The 18,531-nt window shown below is 49.6% G+C and overlaps 4 protein-coding genes across 7 annotated transcripts in view; 1 reads left to right on the forward strand and 3 right to left on the reverse strand.

Annotated features, from left to right (window-relative positions):
- LOC125958381 (uncharacterized) overlaps positions 1 to 7,694 on the reverse strand; it is a 33,402-nt gene extending 25,708 nt beyond the window's left edge. For 2 of the 3 annotated variants that reach the window (XM_049691674.1, XM_049691672.1), the window contains exon 1: positions 5,157 to 5,268. The gene's annotated coding sequence lies outside the window, so the exon portion shown is untranslated. Of the gene's footprint in view, positions 1 to 5,156; positions 5,269 to 7,650 lie in introns of those variants that run through there. The other variant, XM_049691673.1, reaches the window with a different exon arrangement.
- Positions 7,695 to 12,036: 4,342 nt separating this feature from the next.
- On the reverse strand, positions 12,037 to 13,988 carry LOC125957031 (activating signal cointegrator 1). The gene is made up of 3 exons (XM_049689385.1): positions 13,873 to 13,988; positions 12,292 to 13,814; positions 12,037 to 12,222 (listed from the first exon to the last, which is right to left on the reverse strand). Exons 1-3 carry the CDS (start codon positions 13,944 to 13,946, stop codon positions 12,155 to 12,157), a joined length of 1,665 nt encoding a protein of 554 aa, XP_049545342.1. The 5' UTR covers positions 13,947 to 13,988; the 3' UTR covers positions 12,037 to 12,154.
- Positions 13,989 to 14,112: 124 nt separating this feature from the next.
- LOC125956829 (mitotic spindle assembly checkpoint protein MAD1) lies at positions 14,113 to 16,872 on the forward strand. The gene is made up of 5 exons (XM_049689050.1): positions 14,113 to 14,251; positions 14,314 to 14,489; positions 14,579 to 15,683; positions 15,762 to 15,908; positions 15,985 to 16,872. The coding sequence occupies exons 1-5, from the start codon at positions 14,182 to 14,184 to the stop codon at positions 16,683 to 16,685; spliced, it is 2,199 nt and encodes a 732-aa protein (XP_049545007.1). The 5' UTR covers positions 14,113 to 14,181; the 3' UTR covers positions 16,686 to 16,872.
- Positions 16,873 to 17,181: 309 nt separating this feature from the next.
- The window catches only part of LOC125957758 (gamma-1-syntrophin), a 40,888-nt gene continuing 39,538 nt past the window's right edge, over positions 17,182 to 18,531 (reverse strand). For both annotated transcript variants that reach the window (XM_049690657.1, XM_049690656.1), the window contains exon 11: positions 17,182 to 18,531. This exon is cut by the window's right edge. The gene's annotated coding sequence lies outside the window, so the exon portion shown is untranslated.

Below are 18,531 nucleotides of genomic sequence, written 5' to 3' on the forward strand. Positions count from 1 at the left end.
CTGTGCTAGCATACTAAGGCTCAGCGCAAGAAGAGCAAATCAATTTGTTTGCCGCTCCTCTTCCACTCTCTGTCAGCACATGAGGCGGATGGAATCAAACGCATCCCAAGGATAGTACAGCGGCTACCTGCGACCTGCGGTCTTATCTTGTGCCGAACATCCCAGAGGAAAGGCTAACATCTTCTACTTCTAACACACACACGTGCACCATTCCAAGCTAATGTGTTGAACGGGCTGTTATGGTGCGGTCGGTGCGGTTATATGTCTCGCTACCACCTATCGTCCTACTGGTAGGATTTTCTTTTCCCCCTTTTTTCCACCTTTATGCTTCACTAGAGATTGGCCGCGAGAAAGCGCAAACGGTTGACCTGGCACACTGGCTACGGTTGAATGTGTACGCGTGTTGCGTGATGAAGAGTAGGTGGATAAGTGTGGAGACGGGTTGCCCCCCCCCCCCCCCCCCCCAACTCCCCGGGCACGATGGATGGGCATGGAGGGGCACGCAGTAATCATAAAAGAAAAACAAACTTTCACCGAACCACCGGCTCGCCCACACAAGTCTCTGCGTTCGTTTCGAGAAACGCTCGCACTTCAAAGGACGCTCGTATCTTTCTGTGCGTGTGTGTGTGTGTGTGCGTGTGTAAAATCAGTCAGAACGTTTACAAACAGAGCGTTTTAAGAAGGGTGGCATGCTCCATCCCTTACTCCACGAAAATGGACAAAATGTTTGCCTACAGTGCTACAGTGCCTACGGTTCTAGGAAAATCCTACGACTCTAGCAGCTAGGACGATTTGTTTGACGCTCTTTTTTTTCTCTCTCTCTCTCTCTCTCTCTCTCTCTCTCTCTCTCTTTCTCTCTAAATGACTCCACTGTAGATGATCAAACTTTTCCTTGTACTGCAACATTCGATCCCATGGTAATTCGTCGGTTAGAGCGAAGCTGGAGAACAAATGTGCACCCACACTGCTCGAACAGCCAGCATTTTCCAGAAGATTCGATTTCCCCAGCAACTCTCGAGCGCCTCTTGCACCCAAAAGATGCCCGGGCTCGGGCTCGGTTTCGTTCCAGATAGGAAGGGTTGTTCGCGAGCAGTCCAAGAAGACCGGGAACAACCAAAGGAAACCACCAGCTACCGGTTCTGTGTGCGCGGTGCTTAAAAATCGTTAAAAAGCGTACGTAAAATAAGCTGTTCGTGGCTCCCGACGTTTTTTTCTTTGCCGTTACAAAAAAAAAAAAAAAGGGACAGGGCTCGCCGACCGACCGGCCCATTAGTTTGATGTTGTGGCTGGTAGTCATCGCAGCGGGCGAGGGAAGGGCAGGTCTCATCGTCCAATCCGCGCGGGCAGGTGGGGTGCTATTCTTTCTTCCAATTATGGCGGCGGTTTTACGGTGTGGATAGGAGGGTTGCGGCAGGGCAAGGTAACGGTCCCAAAAACCGAAACCGAGCTCGGACACACTAACGAGCGGACCCGAATAAGCCCTCCCCTTCACTCCCGGCGCGGTACCCTTTAAGAGCGAAAGATTGCCGCGGAATCGATCGCCCTGCCGAGCTTCGACACATGGAGACGCCTGGTAGCTGGTGTAGTGTAACCAATAAAAAAAGGAGGAGGAGAAAGCATGATTCCTACTCATTCGCATGGTTCTATTTTTAGCCTCAACCAGCCCCGACCAGCAGTACCAGTAGCAACAACATCACCACCACCACCACCACCACGAAAATTTGGGCTTTTGTCCTCTTTTTCGGTCTCCTGGCAGCTGGGGGCGCATCGACGCTCACTCACTCCGTTGCGGAGACGATGGACGACGCTCTCTGGGACAGTTTTCGCTCTGTCGAGTATAGCCTCGAAGATGTAGCGACCTAGCACTGCACACAAACACTGACAGATCTGTGCCTTCACCTGCTGCTTCTGGTGAAGGTTAGGGTTATTGAGCGACGAAGGTCATGTGCGAAGGAGAAGTAAAGTTAGACCGGTTGGAAGTGAACGAGGTTGAAATGTTCTCATGAATACTGTAGGAGAGAAAACTAGAATATGAGAGAATACCACCGGAGTATGAGAGAAAAAGGCGAAGGAAAGAGAGAGAGGGAAATAGAGAAAGAAAGAAACAGAAAAGACGAGAGAGAGAGAAAGAGAGAGAGAGAAGGCGAGAGTGAGAGACAGGCCAAACCGAGTGGGAATCCTTTTAATCACGGTCCACGTTCCACACGGTACCTCTCAGTCCACTACCCAAGTCCACTGCCGCGAAAACCCTTTCGCAATGGCAAAGGCGCGATTGATGGTTTTCCCTTCCGATGGTTACGCCGCGTTGCTTTTCAGTTCCGAGAGGCCGAAAATGGAACCAAATTGATGTGGGCGCTATTTCTGGGATTTCTAGTCATTGTCACTCCGGGCTTTGGAAGTTTACATAGTTACCAATGTAGCCCAGGTGAAGGCCAGCAAATATTTCCGATGCCGAGCGAATTTCGGGGGAAAAATAGATACCTGGCACTGCTATAGCTTCCAGTGGTGGTACATGTAGTTTTGCAGAGTAGCGTGCACACGCGAAATGTACGGCTCGTGAATGTACGTACTGGTTTGTCCGCGTGCAGGCAGATGTTAATCGATTTCGTTAGGATGGACATTACATGTCCATGGTTTCAGTCCACGAATTTTATTGAAATTCAAAGGATCTTTTTGGCATTATTGGTATATTTATCAGTACCAGTGTGATCTTTTGGTACATTTATCAATACCAGTGCGAATCTTTGAACTTTGATGTTGTCTACTGTGAATCAAACCGAGTGGGGTTGGTTTCAATTGGTAATAGACTGTCCTCGATACCAATACTCTCTCGGTAAATGGAAATTCGTGCTACAAATAACAAAACTGTTCAAAAACATGCAACTAACAAACATACTTTTTCCTTTATTTTTTTTTCTTTACTAGTCCCTTGTTCGCCTAGGGACTGCGTGTATTTGTAAAATGCGACCGAAATAGTTTGGTATTTTTAGCAAGTATTTTGAAATAAATATATACTTCCATTCCAACATGCGTAAGAAATTTCAGATGAATGAAAATTCTATCAAGTAGGAAAGAAATTTCTAGTATCTTTTTATGCCTTTTTGAGACAAGTGGCTTCGTAGTAGGTTCAAGCAAATCTATCGGTTGCTAGAATAGGCCCCGTAGTTGGAAAGTGTTGCATCTTAGTATCTCAGCACCACGGCGTATCTACGGTAACCAACAACCGCCGCTATGAATCATAGCACCGGTAGCGTATATAAGAAACGAATAAGAAATAGTATTGATCCGAGCTTCTGATGGAGCTCTGGTTGGTCTAGAAGGCCGTTGCGGCTGCCAGTGTTTTTAATTTTTGTTTTTAATCAATCTCACCTTGCTCATTCCAAGATTCACTGAGAGGGAAAATAATTCCTTCACATCACATGGAGAACCGGTGAATTGCCGGAGCAACTGCGAAGTAGTTTTGCGAGAAAAATGCCGCTTTATGGAATGGATCTTTGTGTGTTTGATCTGCCTTTTGCTCATTGCACTGGACCCGCCGGGAACAGAACCAGCGCAGACTCTGCGGTTAGTTGGAATGGAAGATATCCATCCACCTCGCCGAGTTGCACTCGCAGTGGATTTTTTCTTCCACCACATTCAGTCCCGGTAATACCTTCTCAGGCTCTCGAAGCATGCAGCAAATGCACATCCCAGATATCGAAATGCGGAGCACTAACAGCTTCAATCACATGCCCCGCACACCATTCTCTATATCAATGCAGTTGCACGGAACTGGTGCGCATCTCTATTGCATAGCAGTTGGACGGTCGCTTGAAATGGTTTTGCTACCTGCTTGCTGGTTTCCGGGGCTACTATCTCTCTGTAGGTACCATTTCGGTGTGCATTTGTGCTGCAAAACGAAACGGCCTCCCCCCTCCCTTCGCCCCTTACCATGTCTGTTCGGTATTGAATCTGGCGCACACACAGCATTTCACCCGAAATGCCACGGATTTCGATGCTTACCGTCCGCCGGTAACCGGTAAGGCACCGACCGAAAATCGATGCCGGGAATGTCAGGCGCTACGGGAAGGGGGCGTTGTTTGCAGGGTTGGGTGGAGCGGGGGGTGGGGGGGGTGGTTTTCCCGCGAATAAAATCCCTCCGGCACCGTGGTGCACCATGATGGTAAGCTTGCGTTCCATCGCTAGCATTCTCCTAATTCCAGCTGTATCTTCCAAATTCTTTGCCACGTTTTGGCCACGAACCCCCACGCAAGCACACACACACACACACCCGGGACAGAAAAGCCTTTCGTTTCCAACTCCCCTTGTCCCCCGGGGGAGGGGATCGGTTTCTTCTCTACCAGGAGTTTTGCAGTTTTGTTCGTCCAGCTTCTCATTCTTATTTCGGCACAGTTCTGAGTTTCCGTGGAACCTATCTTCACGCGAACGCACTGTTTCCATTTACCTGGAAGCTGGAGCGTTGTCCCATGGATGGTCCCAACCATTTACCCCTGGTATGTGGTGTCGAGGAAATCTTCGTAATATTCGCGCACGATTGTTCTACTGCTGAGCCTGCGAACGTGTACGCCGCCGCCGCCGCCACCGCCACCGGTAGTGCGGCCTTGAATTTCATTTGGAATTCCTTCCGAATTACAGATTATGGTGGCCACTTTCAGCATTTCCTTGCCAACCCGTGACACCGAAGCGTTCACGGGCTCCTTGAGGCACGCGGTCGCCATTGTTTCTGTTCTCCTTATCTTACTTCGAAAACGAGTGCGAGAGTGAAAAGGATACAGAGACAGACAGAGAGAGAGAGAGAACGAGTGACAGTGAGTCAGTCCCCGCCATTCCCCTTCCAATCACCGCTTTTTGCGACGATTTATGTTGTACCCTCCATTTCTGCCGCTCGTCACTAACCCCACTCCGGGATTATCCACCCCCAGGCCAGTTCCGTCAGGCAACCGCAACTGCGAACCGGCATTGAGGGTGGCTGTTACGTAACGTGGCGTACGTACACGCCTTCGCTGTTATCGTTACCATCATCGTCATCATCGTCATCATCGCTGTTGTTGTTGTTGTTGTTGTTCGTTTGTTTTATCATTTTCTGCCCTGTCATCACGACCTGGGTCCGGACCACATCGTGCCATGGTGTGCCATGACCATGCCCATTGACTTACCTTCAAGCGTCGTTCAAGCGGCGACACGATACACACGAGACGACGAGTCAACGAAGTAGGCGGCGTTGCGGCTGCACAACTGGCGACTGGTGGGTGGGTGGGTGGGTGGGTGGGTGGTTGCTATTCCCCCCCTGTCCTTGTGCGCCGTAGTTGTGGTAGATGTGGTAGGAAGCAAGGAGGGACGGGGGTCCTTTTGCTCACCAAAAAGGATCCAAAAACAACAACAGCACAAAAAAAAGCACCAGGCACAGGAGTTTTACAAGAAGGTGGGCTTGTCGGGCGCTTTGTGTAAAAAGCCAATGTCACTTCTGGCAGGATCAAAGCACAACGGCAGCATCGTCACTGTCGTCGTCGTCGTCGTTGACGTCGTTGTCGTCGGGTGTAATGCCGGGGATCGATGCTGGGATTCCTACGCGTAGCCGATGTTTTGTTGTCGGTGGTTTGTCGGCGGTGTTTTGCGTTCTTCCGCTTAACACACACACACACACACGAACGCATACACACCGACACTACTTCCGCTTTCCGATCAAATCGCGTCAAATCGAATCCAAGTAGGCGGCCAACTGACGGTGGACGTCAGCAAGCAAACGGTGTTGTCGTTGGCTTTCGAATCTGTTGGCGGTGTTGGGGACACCAGCAAACAACAAACGCGTAACTTCTTCACGGACAATTCAATGCACCACTTACGCACACGGACACACACACAACCATAAGTGGGTAACAGCTTCGCGAGTCTGATCGAATCACTTATCAACACACTTGAAGCACTGTTTGGACTGTTGCAGGTTTGCCAGGGGACAGGAATTTGGAGAGGACACCAAACGGTGTGGAAGCGAGAGAAGAGGGGATCAGAGACACAACAGGAAACAGAGAAAGAATGGAAACTACAACAGAATTTCCGGGTGGGATAACCAGAAGAGGCGTTTTGTACGTAAGGCTTGCTGTTTGTCTCGTGGCTGGCTGTGCTGTGCGATGGCCGATGGCTGCACACCGCCAATAATGCACAGAACGGTGGCGGAGAGAATGCAAGCGATGCAGTGTTTGAGGCGCTGGCTGCTGGCCTTGTGTGTACTAGAACTGTGAATGAGGAAGCAAAAGAGCGGCAGGCAATTAGGTCTGCTGAGGGATTTGCTCGTGCCAGCGAATCCCTGGTCGCACCCCCCCCCCTCCTTTTTGTACACCCCGCCTTGCAAGAGCCGCTTAGTGACATCAAGCGATGTCGCGCCAGCCAGCCTGCGAGTCGGTTATAAGTGCATTAGGGAGAGAGAGGGAGGCGCACACCCGTTTCCGATGCCGTTACGTGACATTTCGTTGCGTTGTGTTATCCGTGGAAGGGATAGGGAGGGTTGTTAGTGGGTTCCTGCAAACCTTCAGTCCTTCTCACAGTTCGCTACTTGTGGTTGCGTTTCCTCGCAACCTTGCAGAGCTTGATTGGCTGGACTTTTCGACAAGGCCTGCTTTAAGGTGTTGGAAACCCTTTTCCCAGGAGGTTTGCTTTGATATATTTTTTTAATGTGCTTATCAAAAAAAAAAATGGCACCACGCAATAGAACAGCTAACGAAGTAGAATGGAAGTGATTCCCGCTGGGAGAGGTCCTCCCCGAAAAAATAAAAAAATCCAACCCAAAAAACTGGCCGTCGAAATCTTTGCTCCCTGTTTGCCAATGCAACAGCCCCAGGAGGCCTGGCAACAGGCATTCTCGTCTGCTGTTGCGCTTTGCCATTTGAAGGCCAACCGAGTGCATGTGTCTGTGTGTGCCGGCACGTGTGTTTGTTGCCCCGGGCAAATAGTGCAACCGCGCTGGGGGCTCGTCGTGATACGTTTGAGGTTTTGCTCGAGAGCATCGCGGTGCTCCGGGAACTAGTTAGCCAGACCTAGCAGCGCGGGCGACACTCCGAAGGTCGCCTGACGACCTCGTCGTCTTCGTTGGCGTCGTCGTCGTCGTCGTCATCGTCGTCGTCGTCAGGGGCTTCGGTGGGTCATCGTGGCCTTCATTAACCCGTAGCATGCGCTACGCAGAGAGGGTGTTGATCTGGGCCTGGGACCAAACTCTTTAGCGCCAACTGCACATCCTCCATTCGGAACTGCGTATCCATCGGTGTGATCTGTCTGTGTATGTGTGTGTGTGTGTGGGTGTACTGTTGTGTCTTTTACTCTACGGATAGTTTAGATTAGGCGCTCCGAACAATGACATGAATATCTCATCTTCCATTCCGGGTCTAGGGCAGTCCTTTTCGGTTCTTCCTTTGCAAGGCTCGCACACACACGCATACTAGACGGGAGAAATTTCACAACATCAAAGTAGCCCCCACGCAGTATACACTACACTGGTGCGCCCACTACAGTAGGCATTGGAATCCGGAAAACCGGAGCGCATCGGACCTTGCCTGCGGCGGAACTGGATATTTGAAGCACCACAACCATACACCACCGTGTAAACCACAGCATCCGTGCCGTGAACAGTGGATCCGACGACGGATTAAAGCAACACACCTCAAGTTCTACTCTGCATTGTTTTAGCAAGCACACCAACACCCTTTCGCTATCTGCACATACACCTAGAACGGTGCTATAACACACAACAAACGGACACACCAACGGACGGACGGATTGTTATAGAGCACGCGACGCGATGGCTGCTGTCAACTACAAAAGGCAAATCCTAGAAGGCCACCAGAACAGCAGCAACAGCAGCAGCAGCAGCTGTAGTATTGCAGCGCTGCTGTTGCTGCTACTACACTAGCAGAGACACTTGAGGTCTGTCTGTGTCTGTGTGTGTGTGTGTACCTGTGCTACCGTGCGTGCAAACGGACCCGTAGCACGTGGTGGTTACGTCCACGACAACCGCCTACGCACTGCACTCGGTCAACCGTTGGCATTCGCACAAAACTCCGGTTGCTCCGGTATTCTCGGGGTGCTTCGGGTGCCTCGGTTCGGCCAAAACGGCTGAGAGTCGGTCAGGCCACGAATCGCTAGCTCCAGCCGGCGGAGGCTCGCACTCTCGAGTAGCACTCCCACGCGCAAGCTGTTCTCGCTTTCACTCTGCTGCTTCGGCTACTCGCGTCGGTGTCGAGCCCGCTCGCCCACAGACCCCCTGCGGTCCGTGTGCTATCTCGCTCGTACAGTTTTCACTTTCGGTACCGGGATCCGAACCGCACGGGGGTGGCCGGCGGAGAACGGTGCTGGCAATGATGATGGTTTTGTCTCGACTCAACTCGTCCGGTCCCGGTCGCATGGTTCAGCAGTGTTGTGTTGGTGCGTGCGTACTACTCGCCGTAGACGGCGTCGTCGTCGGCGGCGTCAGCAGGTCGGTCGTCTCCGTACGCTGAGAGTAGTAGCAACCCTACTGGCCTGCCAGCTGGTGGCTTCCTGCCGTCGTACTCGCACTCGCGCGCTAGTATTGGTGGACTGATCGATCGGAAGCATCGTAAAGGACTCTCTTTTTCGCTCTCTTTCTCTTTCTCTCTCGCTCTCTCACATCGATGGCTCGCGAGTTTTATGGATCCCGGGAAATGCTAACACACACATACACGGTCAAGCGCGGTCGGTGCAAAAACAAACTCCATCTACAAATGAGCTAGATGAACTCCAACGAATGCCCCGGAAGGTGACGCTCCTTTCGGATCGCGTTGTTTATTTTATCCTTCGTATACTGCCCGATGAGCTAAGAGAGAAAGAGAGCAAAAAGATAGCAAACGAGAGAGAAAAAAAGAGAGAGAGAAAGAGGACAGTGCGGGCGTGCGTGTGTTCTGCACCGATTAGAACCCACCGCACGGTGCACCACGCTAACAATTGGCGGTGGTGCTTACTCAAGGCCGCGGCCGGATGCTGGCATACACAACTGGCCAACGGAGGCCAGTATGGTGCCATTGCATCATGCAGTAGACGAGAAGAGTCAATTTACCACTAATGGTATGCTCGTTATTCGCTAGAGTGATTTGCATCGCAGCGAGTAATGGAGGCGCCTGGTACTTTTTCTTTTCTCTCTCTCTCTTTCTTTTCTTCTTTCCAGTGCCCACCGTTTCCAGTTGCTTCTAGCGTCAACTAAGCACACGATATTTGACAAATCTACAACCAATACTCTAGTTCACCACCCAGGAAAGGTGTTTTGCCACGTTGTGTATTGTGACAGGCTTACAACCACCAACCAGCACCGGCGACATGTCGGTACGCTACTTGAACAAACTTCTTGCGGAAGGCCGACAACAAAACATCATTAGGAAGGTGGCCAAACGAGTACCGGTGGTGACAAATGACACCAGAACCAGACCAGAACATTGTACCATCCTCCGTGCACAAAATGTCAGCGGAATGGCAATCAGTCGGTGTTGGTTTGGTTGGATTTCTCTTTTTCACCTTTTTAAGCACTCGCTAAACACACAATTCTATCTTAGAGCTGGCAACGTAAAGTGACTGATTGGCCTTGAAATGCTAGCTGGTATCCTGGCAACCTAGGAACAGTTGCCGCGTGGATGTTGTTACTACGGGATTAAGGGGGGGCTTCGGTATTTTATTTTATTTATTCGCATTTATTTTTTATATTTTTTTATGAGTTCTTATCCTTTCAAGAGTATTGTGTAAAATTTTGAGATCAATCGAAACAAAACTGACAAAGATATTGATTTTTGAAAAACAGAGCTTCATACATTGTTCAAAGCATCTCGCAATTTTGAATCGCGTTTCCCAAAACCTACGATTTCAAAGTCGGTGCCCATCGTAGCACAAAAACTACTGGACCGATCGATTTGAAATTTTGAACATAAAATCTATACACTATTTGCCAGGTAGCCCCGTTGAGTTTTTATAAAAATTGTTGATACTTTTTTTAATATAATTTTTTTAATTATGTAACGCTCATTGTTTTAGGCAATATCGAAAAAATGCTTCACTTTTTCAACTTCAAAAATCTGTCAAAAATCGAAAAATGGGAAATTCTGTAAAAACTTGACGGGGCTACCTGGATAAACTTATAATCTATCAAAAGAATATTGATTTGTATATTTATGATGACCCGTCACGTGGCTACGATGGGCACCGCAAAAAGTACATTTTGGCAGACTGGCCTTTCTAGATTGCATGCGATGGACGCAGTTTAGATCAAATCTTCCTCAAAATGGAACCAAATATTCTTGAATAGTTGTAGTTTGATATGACATTATTTTGAAAACATAAAGTTGGATAGTTTCTTCACTAAAAATCGTCAAAAATGAGCCTTGTTTTAACCCGAAATAACCAAAGCCCCCCCTTAAGTGACTTTGGGGGGGGGGGGGGGTCGCTATCTTAGGACCATAGTATCCGCGTAATTGGTTGCTCCTGGTGGCTCCTCCAAGCGACGGTATCTCCTACATAATAATATCTATAATAGGATAATTTGTTTGGCTAGCGAGCGGCCATTTTAGCAACGGAACGCAAAGGTTGATGGACGGAAATCATGCTCGAAAGATGTTCGAACGAGCCCAGAGTCGATTCCTTTGAGCGATCTGGGTCGGAACCATGTTTAGGTGGATTATCGTACTTTTCATGCTTCCGATACCGTACTTCATTCTTTAAGCTGCGTTGAAGTTTCGGTTGGTCCCGAAATGATGGCGCTCAAGAGCCGTCAATAATGAGACGCTTGTCGATGCGATGGGCCAGGACAGGAGAAGAAGCTCCTCGACGACGACAAGCTTGTTCGTTTGTGGGAACAAGTGGTGGAGAGAAGGAGAGAGTATAATCGTTTGAACGAGCGAAACATCGTCTTGTATTTCGTGCTTCAGAGTTTCGAGTAAGGGATTGGAAGTCGAGGGGGTGGCACAGGGTCTGCGGATACCTATTGCTTTGGCTTATCGAAAATTAAATTTTAAATCGGATTATTATCAGCGTTTTAATAAACATTTCATGTGGACTCGATGGCTCCAGGCTCGGAGGAGGGGGCAATGCCCAAGCTCAGGACGATGGGATGACGATGGGGGCGCAGGGACAACAAAAGCCCAAGCACCCAAAGCCACCAATATCGCCGGAATGTATGGTGCGCGACTTCGTGTGGCTTCTGTTTGTTTGATTTGCTGGCCCATTTCCGGCATTTATGCGTTTTGATTATGAACGTTTGCTGGTTTTGTGCGCGACAACCATGCGGTACTGGTAGGCTGGCCGGTGGCAGGCAGACGAAGCTGATTTAGTGCTCGTAGCCCGCATACCGATGGCCTTGGCGCGAGCCACTCTCGTCGATTTTGCAATTTCCATGTAATTACTATAATTTACCGCATGAATTGATTTATGAATGGCACGCCGCCACGTGCCATTAGGGCTGGACGCTTGTTAATGTCCTTTGCGGCTGACAGAGCGATTTGTGTTTATGTTGCAATGGGAGGCAATTGTTTTTGAGGGGAGCAAACGCAAATCGGCAGGCATATCAATTCAAGATAGTAGCTGCCTCAAAATGGTAGCTTGGCATCGTATCGCACGAAGCTGCTCTTAACATTTCTTATCGAACAAAGGAGGCCTATGCTGGACACTGCCGTACAATTTATTTGATGTTCTCGATAGATTCATTTGATGTGACTTCACCAAAGACATCGAACTTCTTTCCTAAGCTTTAATAAGCCCGACTCATATTTTCCTGTTTCTCATACCATACCGTCCAATCAATAGGTAACAAAGAATCGAATTTGTTACTTATATAAGCGTATAAAACATACTAGAGCATCAACCTTAACAAAATATTTTATTTAATTTGCTGGACCGTTCCAAAATAGCTTTTAAAAAGCTAATGCTAACGGTTTGTCATAAGCTTGTTCGTTGCACCACGCCATCAATAATCAGTAGAATGATTGTACTACTGTATGTAAAACAATCTCGCTTTAATGATTGAAAGACAAAAAAGAATGCTGCTTTGGAGCATGTAGTTTGGAACATAACATTTATTGCATAGGGAAGGTATATCAGATTGTGTTCCGTTTTCTAAACAAACAATGCAACCAGCTTATCGTTACTCTTGTAGTAGATTCCGTGATCAAATTTATCCAACTGGAGCCAGTCTCTGTAAGGATTTCACAGCAGCTTGATGTACCTTACTCTCCAACATATCTAAAATACAAAAGTAAACGTTCATTTAGCTCATGATGGCCATTCCTACACGATAACAGCAAAACTTACATATTTTGTGATCTCCCTTAACGGGAAACCGTATCGGTAGCTCCTGTGCATCCGTACAGATAAACACGTACGGGCTGTCGGATTCACCGTTCGGGTACTGCTTCCGGTACTCTTCCTGCGGCAGACAGTCCTCCACGTTGACGCAACCGAGCAGACACCCGGCAGGATACTGGTTAGGGAATTCCAGGTTCTCGTCTGGGTACTGGCGTCTATAGAAATCCTCCAGCTCCTGAACCATCTCCGGCGAGACCGGTTTGGCAGTGGACGCAATCCATAGGCGGCCCCGATGGGACGAGTACCAGGTGCGGCCTTCGTGCCGCTTGATACCGGCCACCAGCAGTGACGCCCACGGTTGATGCATCGACAGGCAATGTCGCAGATCAGACATCTCAAGGAACTGCTTATCCTGCAGCCGGCTGTACACCCCATCGAACCCGTTGCTCGGTCGAAAACCTTGCGGTGCAGTACAGCTACCGGATTCCAGGAACAACGGTGCCGGCCCGATCAGTCTTGGATGGGTGCTCGTACCTTCGGCTAAGATGGGCTGGTTCGAGAGCGCTTGCTGCTCTGCTTCCTGGCCATTTCCTCCCTTTGATTTAGATTTTGTCTTTTTCCCGGACAGCGTTTCGTCGACGGAACGTATAATGGCAGCTTCGACTTCGCCTGTCAGCGCCGGTTCCTCGATCACTTGGCGTCCCGCGAAATCGATCGTTACCTTACGCGAAAGCCGGCTTGCGTGTTTCTGTTCTCGCAGTTCCTCCTCTAGCTTCTCCAGCTTGGAGCGTTCCGCATCGGACAGCCAGACTGAGTTGGTGCGGAAGTAGTCCGATTCATCGTCAATTACGGCCGTCCGGCGCGCGCTGTTACGATCGTACTCCAGTAGCCGGTTGCGAGTGGCGAGTGCTTCGGCCCAACCGTTCGGTCGTTCCTGCTCCATCAGCGTGCGCTTCAGCATGTTGCCCTTCCGGGACGCCGCATCGATCAGCTGTTGCTCCTCGGCCGTGCATACCAACGAACCGCAGAACAAGCACGGTCCGCTACCCTCCTGTTCGCATACGATTCGGCCACAGTGCAGACAGTTGTTGATCAGTTTGTGCTTCACCGCCTGGCAATCGCAGTGGTGCCGTCCCTTTAGCTTTACCACATTCTTCAGCTCTCCATTCTCACCGTACAGTGAGACGAACTTTGGCTTCTTTTTCGATCCACCGGCCACCGGTTTGGCCGTATCCGGTTGAGGTGCAGCGGTGGTGCTGCTGCTGTTGCTGGTGGCCACCGGTGGTCCTGCCTTCCCCTTCGATTGCTGTTGCGGTTGTCTTTGCTGTGGCGGATCGGACTGCTTCTTCTGCTTTCCGGACGGAGCAGGTGCCGTCTGTTTGGAAGTCTGCTGAGTGTTAGCCCCGGGACGGGTTCCCATTCGGCGCTTCAGCTCGCCCAAGAACTTTACATGCTCCGGATTTTTGAAATCCAGCAGCGTGCGAAAGTACTCGTCGATTTCACCACTTTCCCGGATGCTGCAGATATAGCTGAAAGCGAAGGGTTTCGATGAAACAAACGCACCGTAATCATCCTTGGTAAACGTACCTTATCATAGCGTCCGGAATCTCGAAGCACAAGCACTTGGAGAGCTCCTCCTTGATCCATCCTTGCAAGCTCATTTTTCCGTTTTGTCCCTTTTATTTCCACGACCGGTTTCACAATTCACTGCGGCGGCTCTTTTGAAGTCGGCTTCAAGTTGAAGGTGGCGTTTTTGGCTGCATGGGCTGCTCGACTGCTCGAGTTCTCCTTCCAGTCCAGTCGAGCAGCGCTGTTTTGGTTCACGGTTTTTCTAAAAACGAACTCTTTTCTGAATTTTGTGCAGTGGAGTGTAATAAGGACGTATTATCCGGTGCGATGATGGATATCGGCAGGGATGAAGAATCCGCCGATGTCACGCGACTGAGCAACTCGTCGTTTGAAATCAGTAAGTACCCACGCCCCGGTTTACGGCTTGCCGGTCTTGTGCTAACGCCGGTACCGTTTCAGGTCGGAAGAAGCGTCGTATTTCCGGTCTAGGACTGAGCGGAGTGCACGATACGATTAACGATGTCAACACGAGCACCGAATCTCTCTCGTCGACGGTCAACTCAACCCAACTGGTGGCCCAAAGTCCGTGGGAAACGCGCCGCATGAAGGCGGACCTTATCGAAGCACGCTCACGGGTAAGCCCCAGCAGCCGCGTTGTTCTCCGGCACCGTTCTTGCGACATTAACCACCGGTTGGTTCTTAATCCTTTTCCGTTCACCACCAGATTACGGTTCTGAAGAAGGAAATCGAACATCAAAACACGGTGATGGCAACGAACCAGCTGCGCAATCAGCACAAAATCTCTTCGCTCGAGCAAGAACTCGCTCACAGTAGCAAGAAGGCAGCGGAGCTGGAGAAGCATCTGACCGCGGTGCGTAAGCGGGAGCACGCAGCGAAGGAAGAGCTCGTCCGGACGCGCAACCAGTTCAATCAGCTCAAACAGTCGTCCGATGAACAGCAGTTTGAGCTGCAATCCTCCCTGGCGAAGCTCGAGCAGAAGTACAACTGCGATACGAGCGAGCTGGGAAGCGAGATCCGCGAGCTCACAGCCCAGGTGTCCGATTTGATGTTGCAGATGTCCGGCGTGCAGGAAGAGTTGGACGTGACGCGCGGGATCAACGATACACTCCAATCTAAGGCTGATGCGTACGATCAGACGAAGCGTGAGCTCGAGCAGACGATCTCGAAGCTGGAAGAAACGGAATCGCGGGTCAAAAAGCTCGAATTTGAGTGCGGTAGTCACGGGGACTGGCAGAAACTATCCAAGGCGACGACCGCACGGTTGAAAAAGTCTACAGAGTATGAACACGAAAACATTCGCATGCGCGAGGAGCTGAAGAATCTGCGCGATCTGATTGGCAACAAGCTGCTGCTCGAGGAGCAGGTGTCCAATCTACAAGCACGGGTCGATCGCTACGAGCAGCAGGAAGCAGCCGCGGCCACGATTGAGGTCCGTGTGAAGGAGCTGGAGAACGAGCTGAACGATTGGAAGCAGCTTGGGCGGGACTACTGTCCAAAGAAGGACGGTACGCAGCGGAGTGAACCGTCGGCGGCGCTGCTACGACATCACATTGCCCAGTTGCTGCAGAAGGATGTGATACTGACCAGCGAACAGTCGACGGCAGTGAGCGAACAGCATCAAACTCGAGAAGCGTTCGATCGGATGCGGATGGAGAAGGATTCGCTCGAAAAGCAGTCGGAGGAGTACAAGCGCTCTCTCAAACACTACCAATTGGTGCTACAGCGAGTCCAGCGGAAGCTGAAACTTGTCATCTCCGAACGAGACTGCTTGAAGCAGGTTGTCGAAAACTTTGAGAACGACCTAACGAGTAAGAGGGGACATTGGAGACATGATCCACTCGTCACACAAAGTCGACTAACATTCGTTTCTTCTGTTCTGTTTGCAGTTGACCACTCCATTGCGCAGGCTGGTCAAGACTCACAGCAGCTGCAAGAGCGTATCAAGAGCCTGGAGAAGGTTCTGACGAATTATCAGGAACATTGCCAAAAGCTTGAAGCTGAGATACAATCGAAACAAGTCGTCTCTGACACGGGTAAGCAACTCCTAGCTATCCTCGATTTCTACCCGTATGCTTATCACATTCTCATATCATTTTTCCCATTCCACAGAGGTATCGAACGCATTGACCAGCGAGCAGTATCAGGAGTTGCGGAAGGAGATCGATTCGCTCCGGATGGAGAACCAGACGATACGGCGTCGTAAGCAGGAGCTCGAGCTGGAGATCGAACAGAACCGCGTGCGGTCCATTGCTCCCATACTCCGACACACCGATAGCCTGGCGGTGCAGGCGTTCGATCAGCACCAGAATTCGGTGGAGAAATTGCAAGCGGAAATCGAGAGGCTGCGGGCGAAGATTCGCAGCATGCAGGAGAACGGCGGCGAGCAGCATTCGGAAGCAACCGTTACGAACAGCAACATGACGATGAACGTAATGGAGCTAAACAATATGCGGGCCAAGGCCGAGATGCTGGAGTCGAAGATGAAACAGATGAAGGAGAAGTTCCGCGAAGCGTCGGTCGAGTTCCGCGACATATGCTACCTGCTGTTCGGGTATCGGGTCGATAGGGTTAGCAATAACAATTACCGCGTCCGGAGCATGTATGCGGATAACGATGAGGACTATCTAAACTTCCAGCTCGACGAATCGAGCGGCAAACTGAACATGCTTGCGTCTCGCTACGGGCAATCGCTGCTCGAGCAGGTTGATGGGCTGCTCAACATGCACGGATCACTGCCCGTCTTTTTAAGCACGCTTACACTCGATCTGTTCAAGCGTACCACAATCATGGACGCCACCAGCGACGGATAGGATCATGCACTGGTTGTCTTGAGCTGTTAGCAGAAATGAGTATGTGTCGATCTCGACTAATGCATGAGATGGAAGCGACCTGGGAAGGATAGGTAGACAGGATGCACGAAGTCGTTTATCACTTAAGACAAACCAAGAAACGAAATATAACTTCAAGATGAAAGATGAAGAATGAAATTCCCAAAGAAGCTATCCGAGTCTTCATCTACTCTTAAACGTTTCGTCGCAGATATTTTAAAAAGGATCGAAGGATCGTTTACAGCATTAGCGAGCAAAACGACGAGACCGTCTTATCCATGTTGGCAGACGATGACCCAATCCGTGAGTGGTATTCCCAGATTGAGAAGGAGCGCCAGTGTGGCGAGCTGCAACTTGGAAGACTCGCCTGTAGCAGACCAAGAACACTCGTCGGTTGTAGCACCTCATAAGTGATTCAGTAAGTAAGAGGAACATTCTTACCTTCTCGTTTGCCGGTTATTTCGTAAGTACAAATGATGCATTCGACACGTTCTCGTTTGGGTATAGTGGTGACCATTTGTTCGTTATATTTCAATTTTGATTTTTCTCCTTGCTCTGCACCGCCACATTGTGTGGTCTCTCCGTCAAGTTCCTTCACTTTAGGACCTCCGGCAACGCACACCTCACCTATACCTAACATGGTGGCGGTGGCCCTGCGTCGGTTTTGCTTCCGGGATTTCTTTGTGTCTAATGTGGCGGGGTACACGTGTGGCTTGGCGGCTACTTCTGTGGGGGCACTTCTAATCGACTCAGTTATGCGTCTACGGAACGAACGGTCCATCGTGGGGAACAATCAATCTTGTCGCTTCACTCAATACCAATCTCAACCCATCCTTTGAGCATCCTCTCCAATCTCAAACACAAACACGCGCCCCGTCCGCGTATCGGAAAGATATATTACAATTAACCTAGCTAAAGTTAACATTAATTTGTAATCCGCAGGCCTTAAAATGACTTAGAATTTTCGAATGAAATCGATCCGTAGCTCCCGCAGCCCAGCCCATAAAGCTTAAGTGCTTATCCATCCAATCACCTTTCTATGTTCCGCTTTCGCTCGACAGCTGATTATTCCAGGCGTATTCCTCCAGTTCCAGTGGTTTCTCCCAGCCCGAAATGAAGCCGATCAGGCAAACAGGAGTCGTGAGCATTGTTGAGTTGTGTTTAAATGCTTGGATTTTTGTTTTTGGTATTTTAACGTTCCTAGTAAAATGCGGCCGACGAGTGTGCATTCGAGTAGAATGTGCTCATGAGTTATGTGTGTTTTTTTTAGCGTGATCTAAGTATTTCAAAAGGATAAAACGGACCATCAAACTGGGAACCATGCGATCTGCATATCGATCGGGGATCGGTGCGTGGAACGACCGAGGGGTACTACCGTAGGAAGGAAGCAGAGAAAATGGGGAACAAATCCTGTGGAATGCCACAGCGATCATCGCGTCGATCGTGCTTCGCATGTAAATATACTCGTATGCTTGTATGCTACCGGGAGACAAATGAGTGATCTCCACTTAAATAGTGATCGTACGCGGTTTGCTAGCAAACTGACTGTATGTGTGAGTGTGTGTGTATGTATGTATGTGTAGTTTGTATATGTGTATATCTAATCATAATATATAATATACATATATGTATGTGTGTATATATATATTTTGTTGGTTTCTATGTTTGTTTGCTCCACTTAAAAGATCAATCTTTGATTTGCTTCCCATCTCCCGTACGATCTTATGAAGAATGCATCACCGAAAGGATCACACAGTTATTCAGAGTAAGTGGTGGTGATGACTGCTGCTATATCTACTGCTACTGCTACTACTTCATCGTCTGCTCC

This window comes from Anopheles darlingi, chromosome 3, assembly GCF_943734745.1.
Source record: "Anopheles darlingi chromosome 3, idAnoDarlMG_H_01, whole genome shotgun sequence".
NCBI classification, from domain to species: Eukaryota; Metazoa; Arthropoda; class Insecta; order Diptera; family Culicidae; genus Anopheles; species Anopheles darlingi.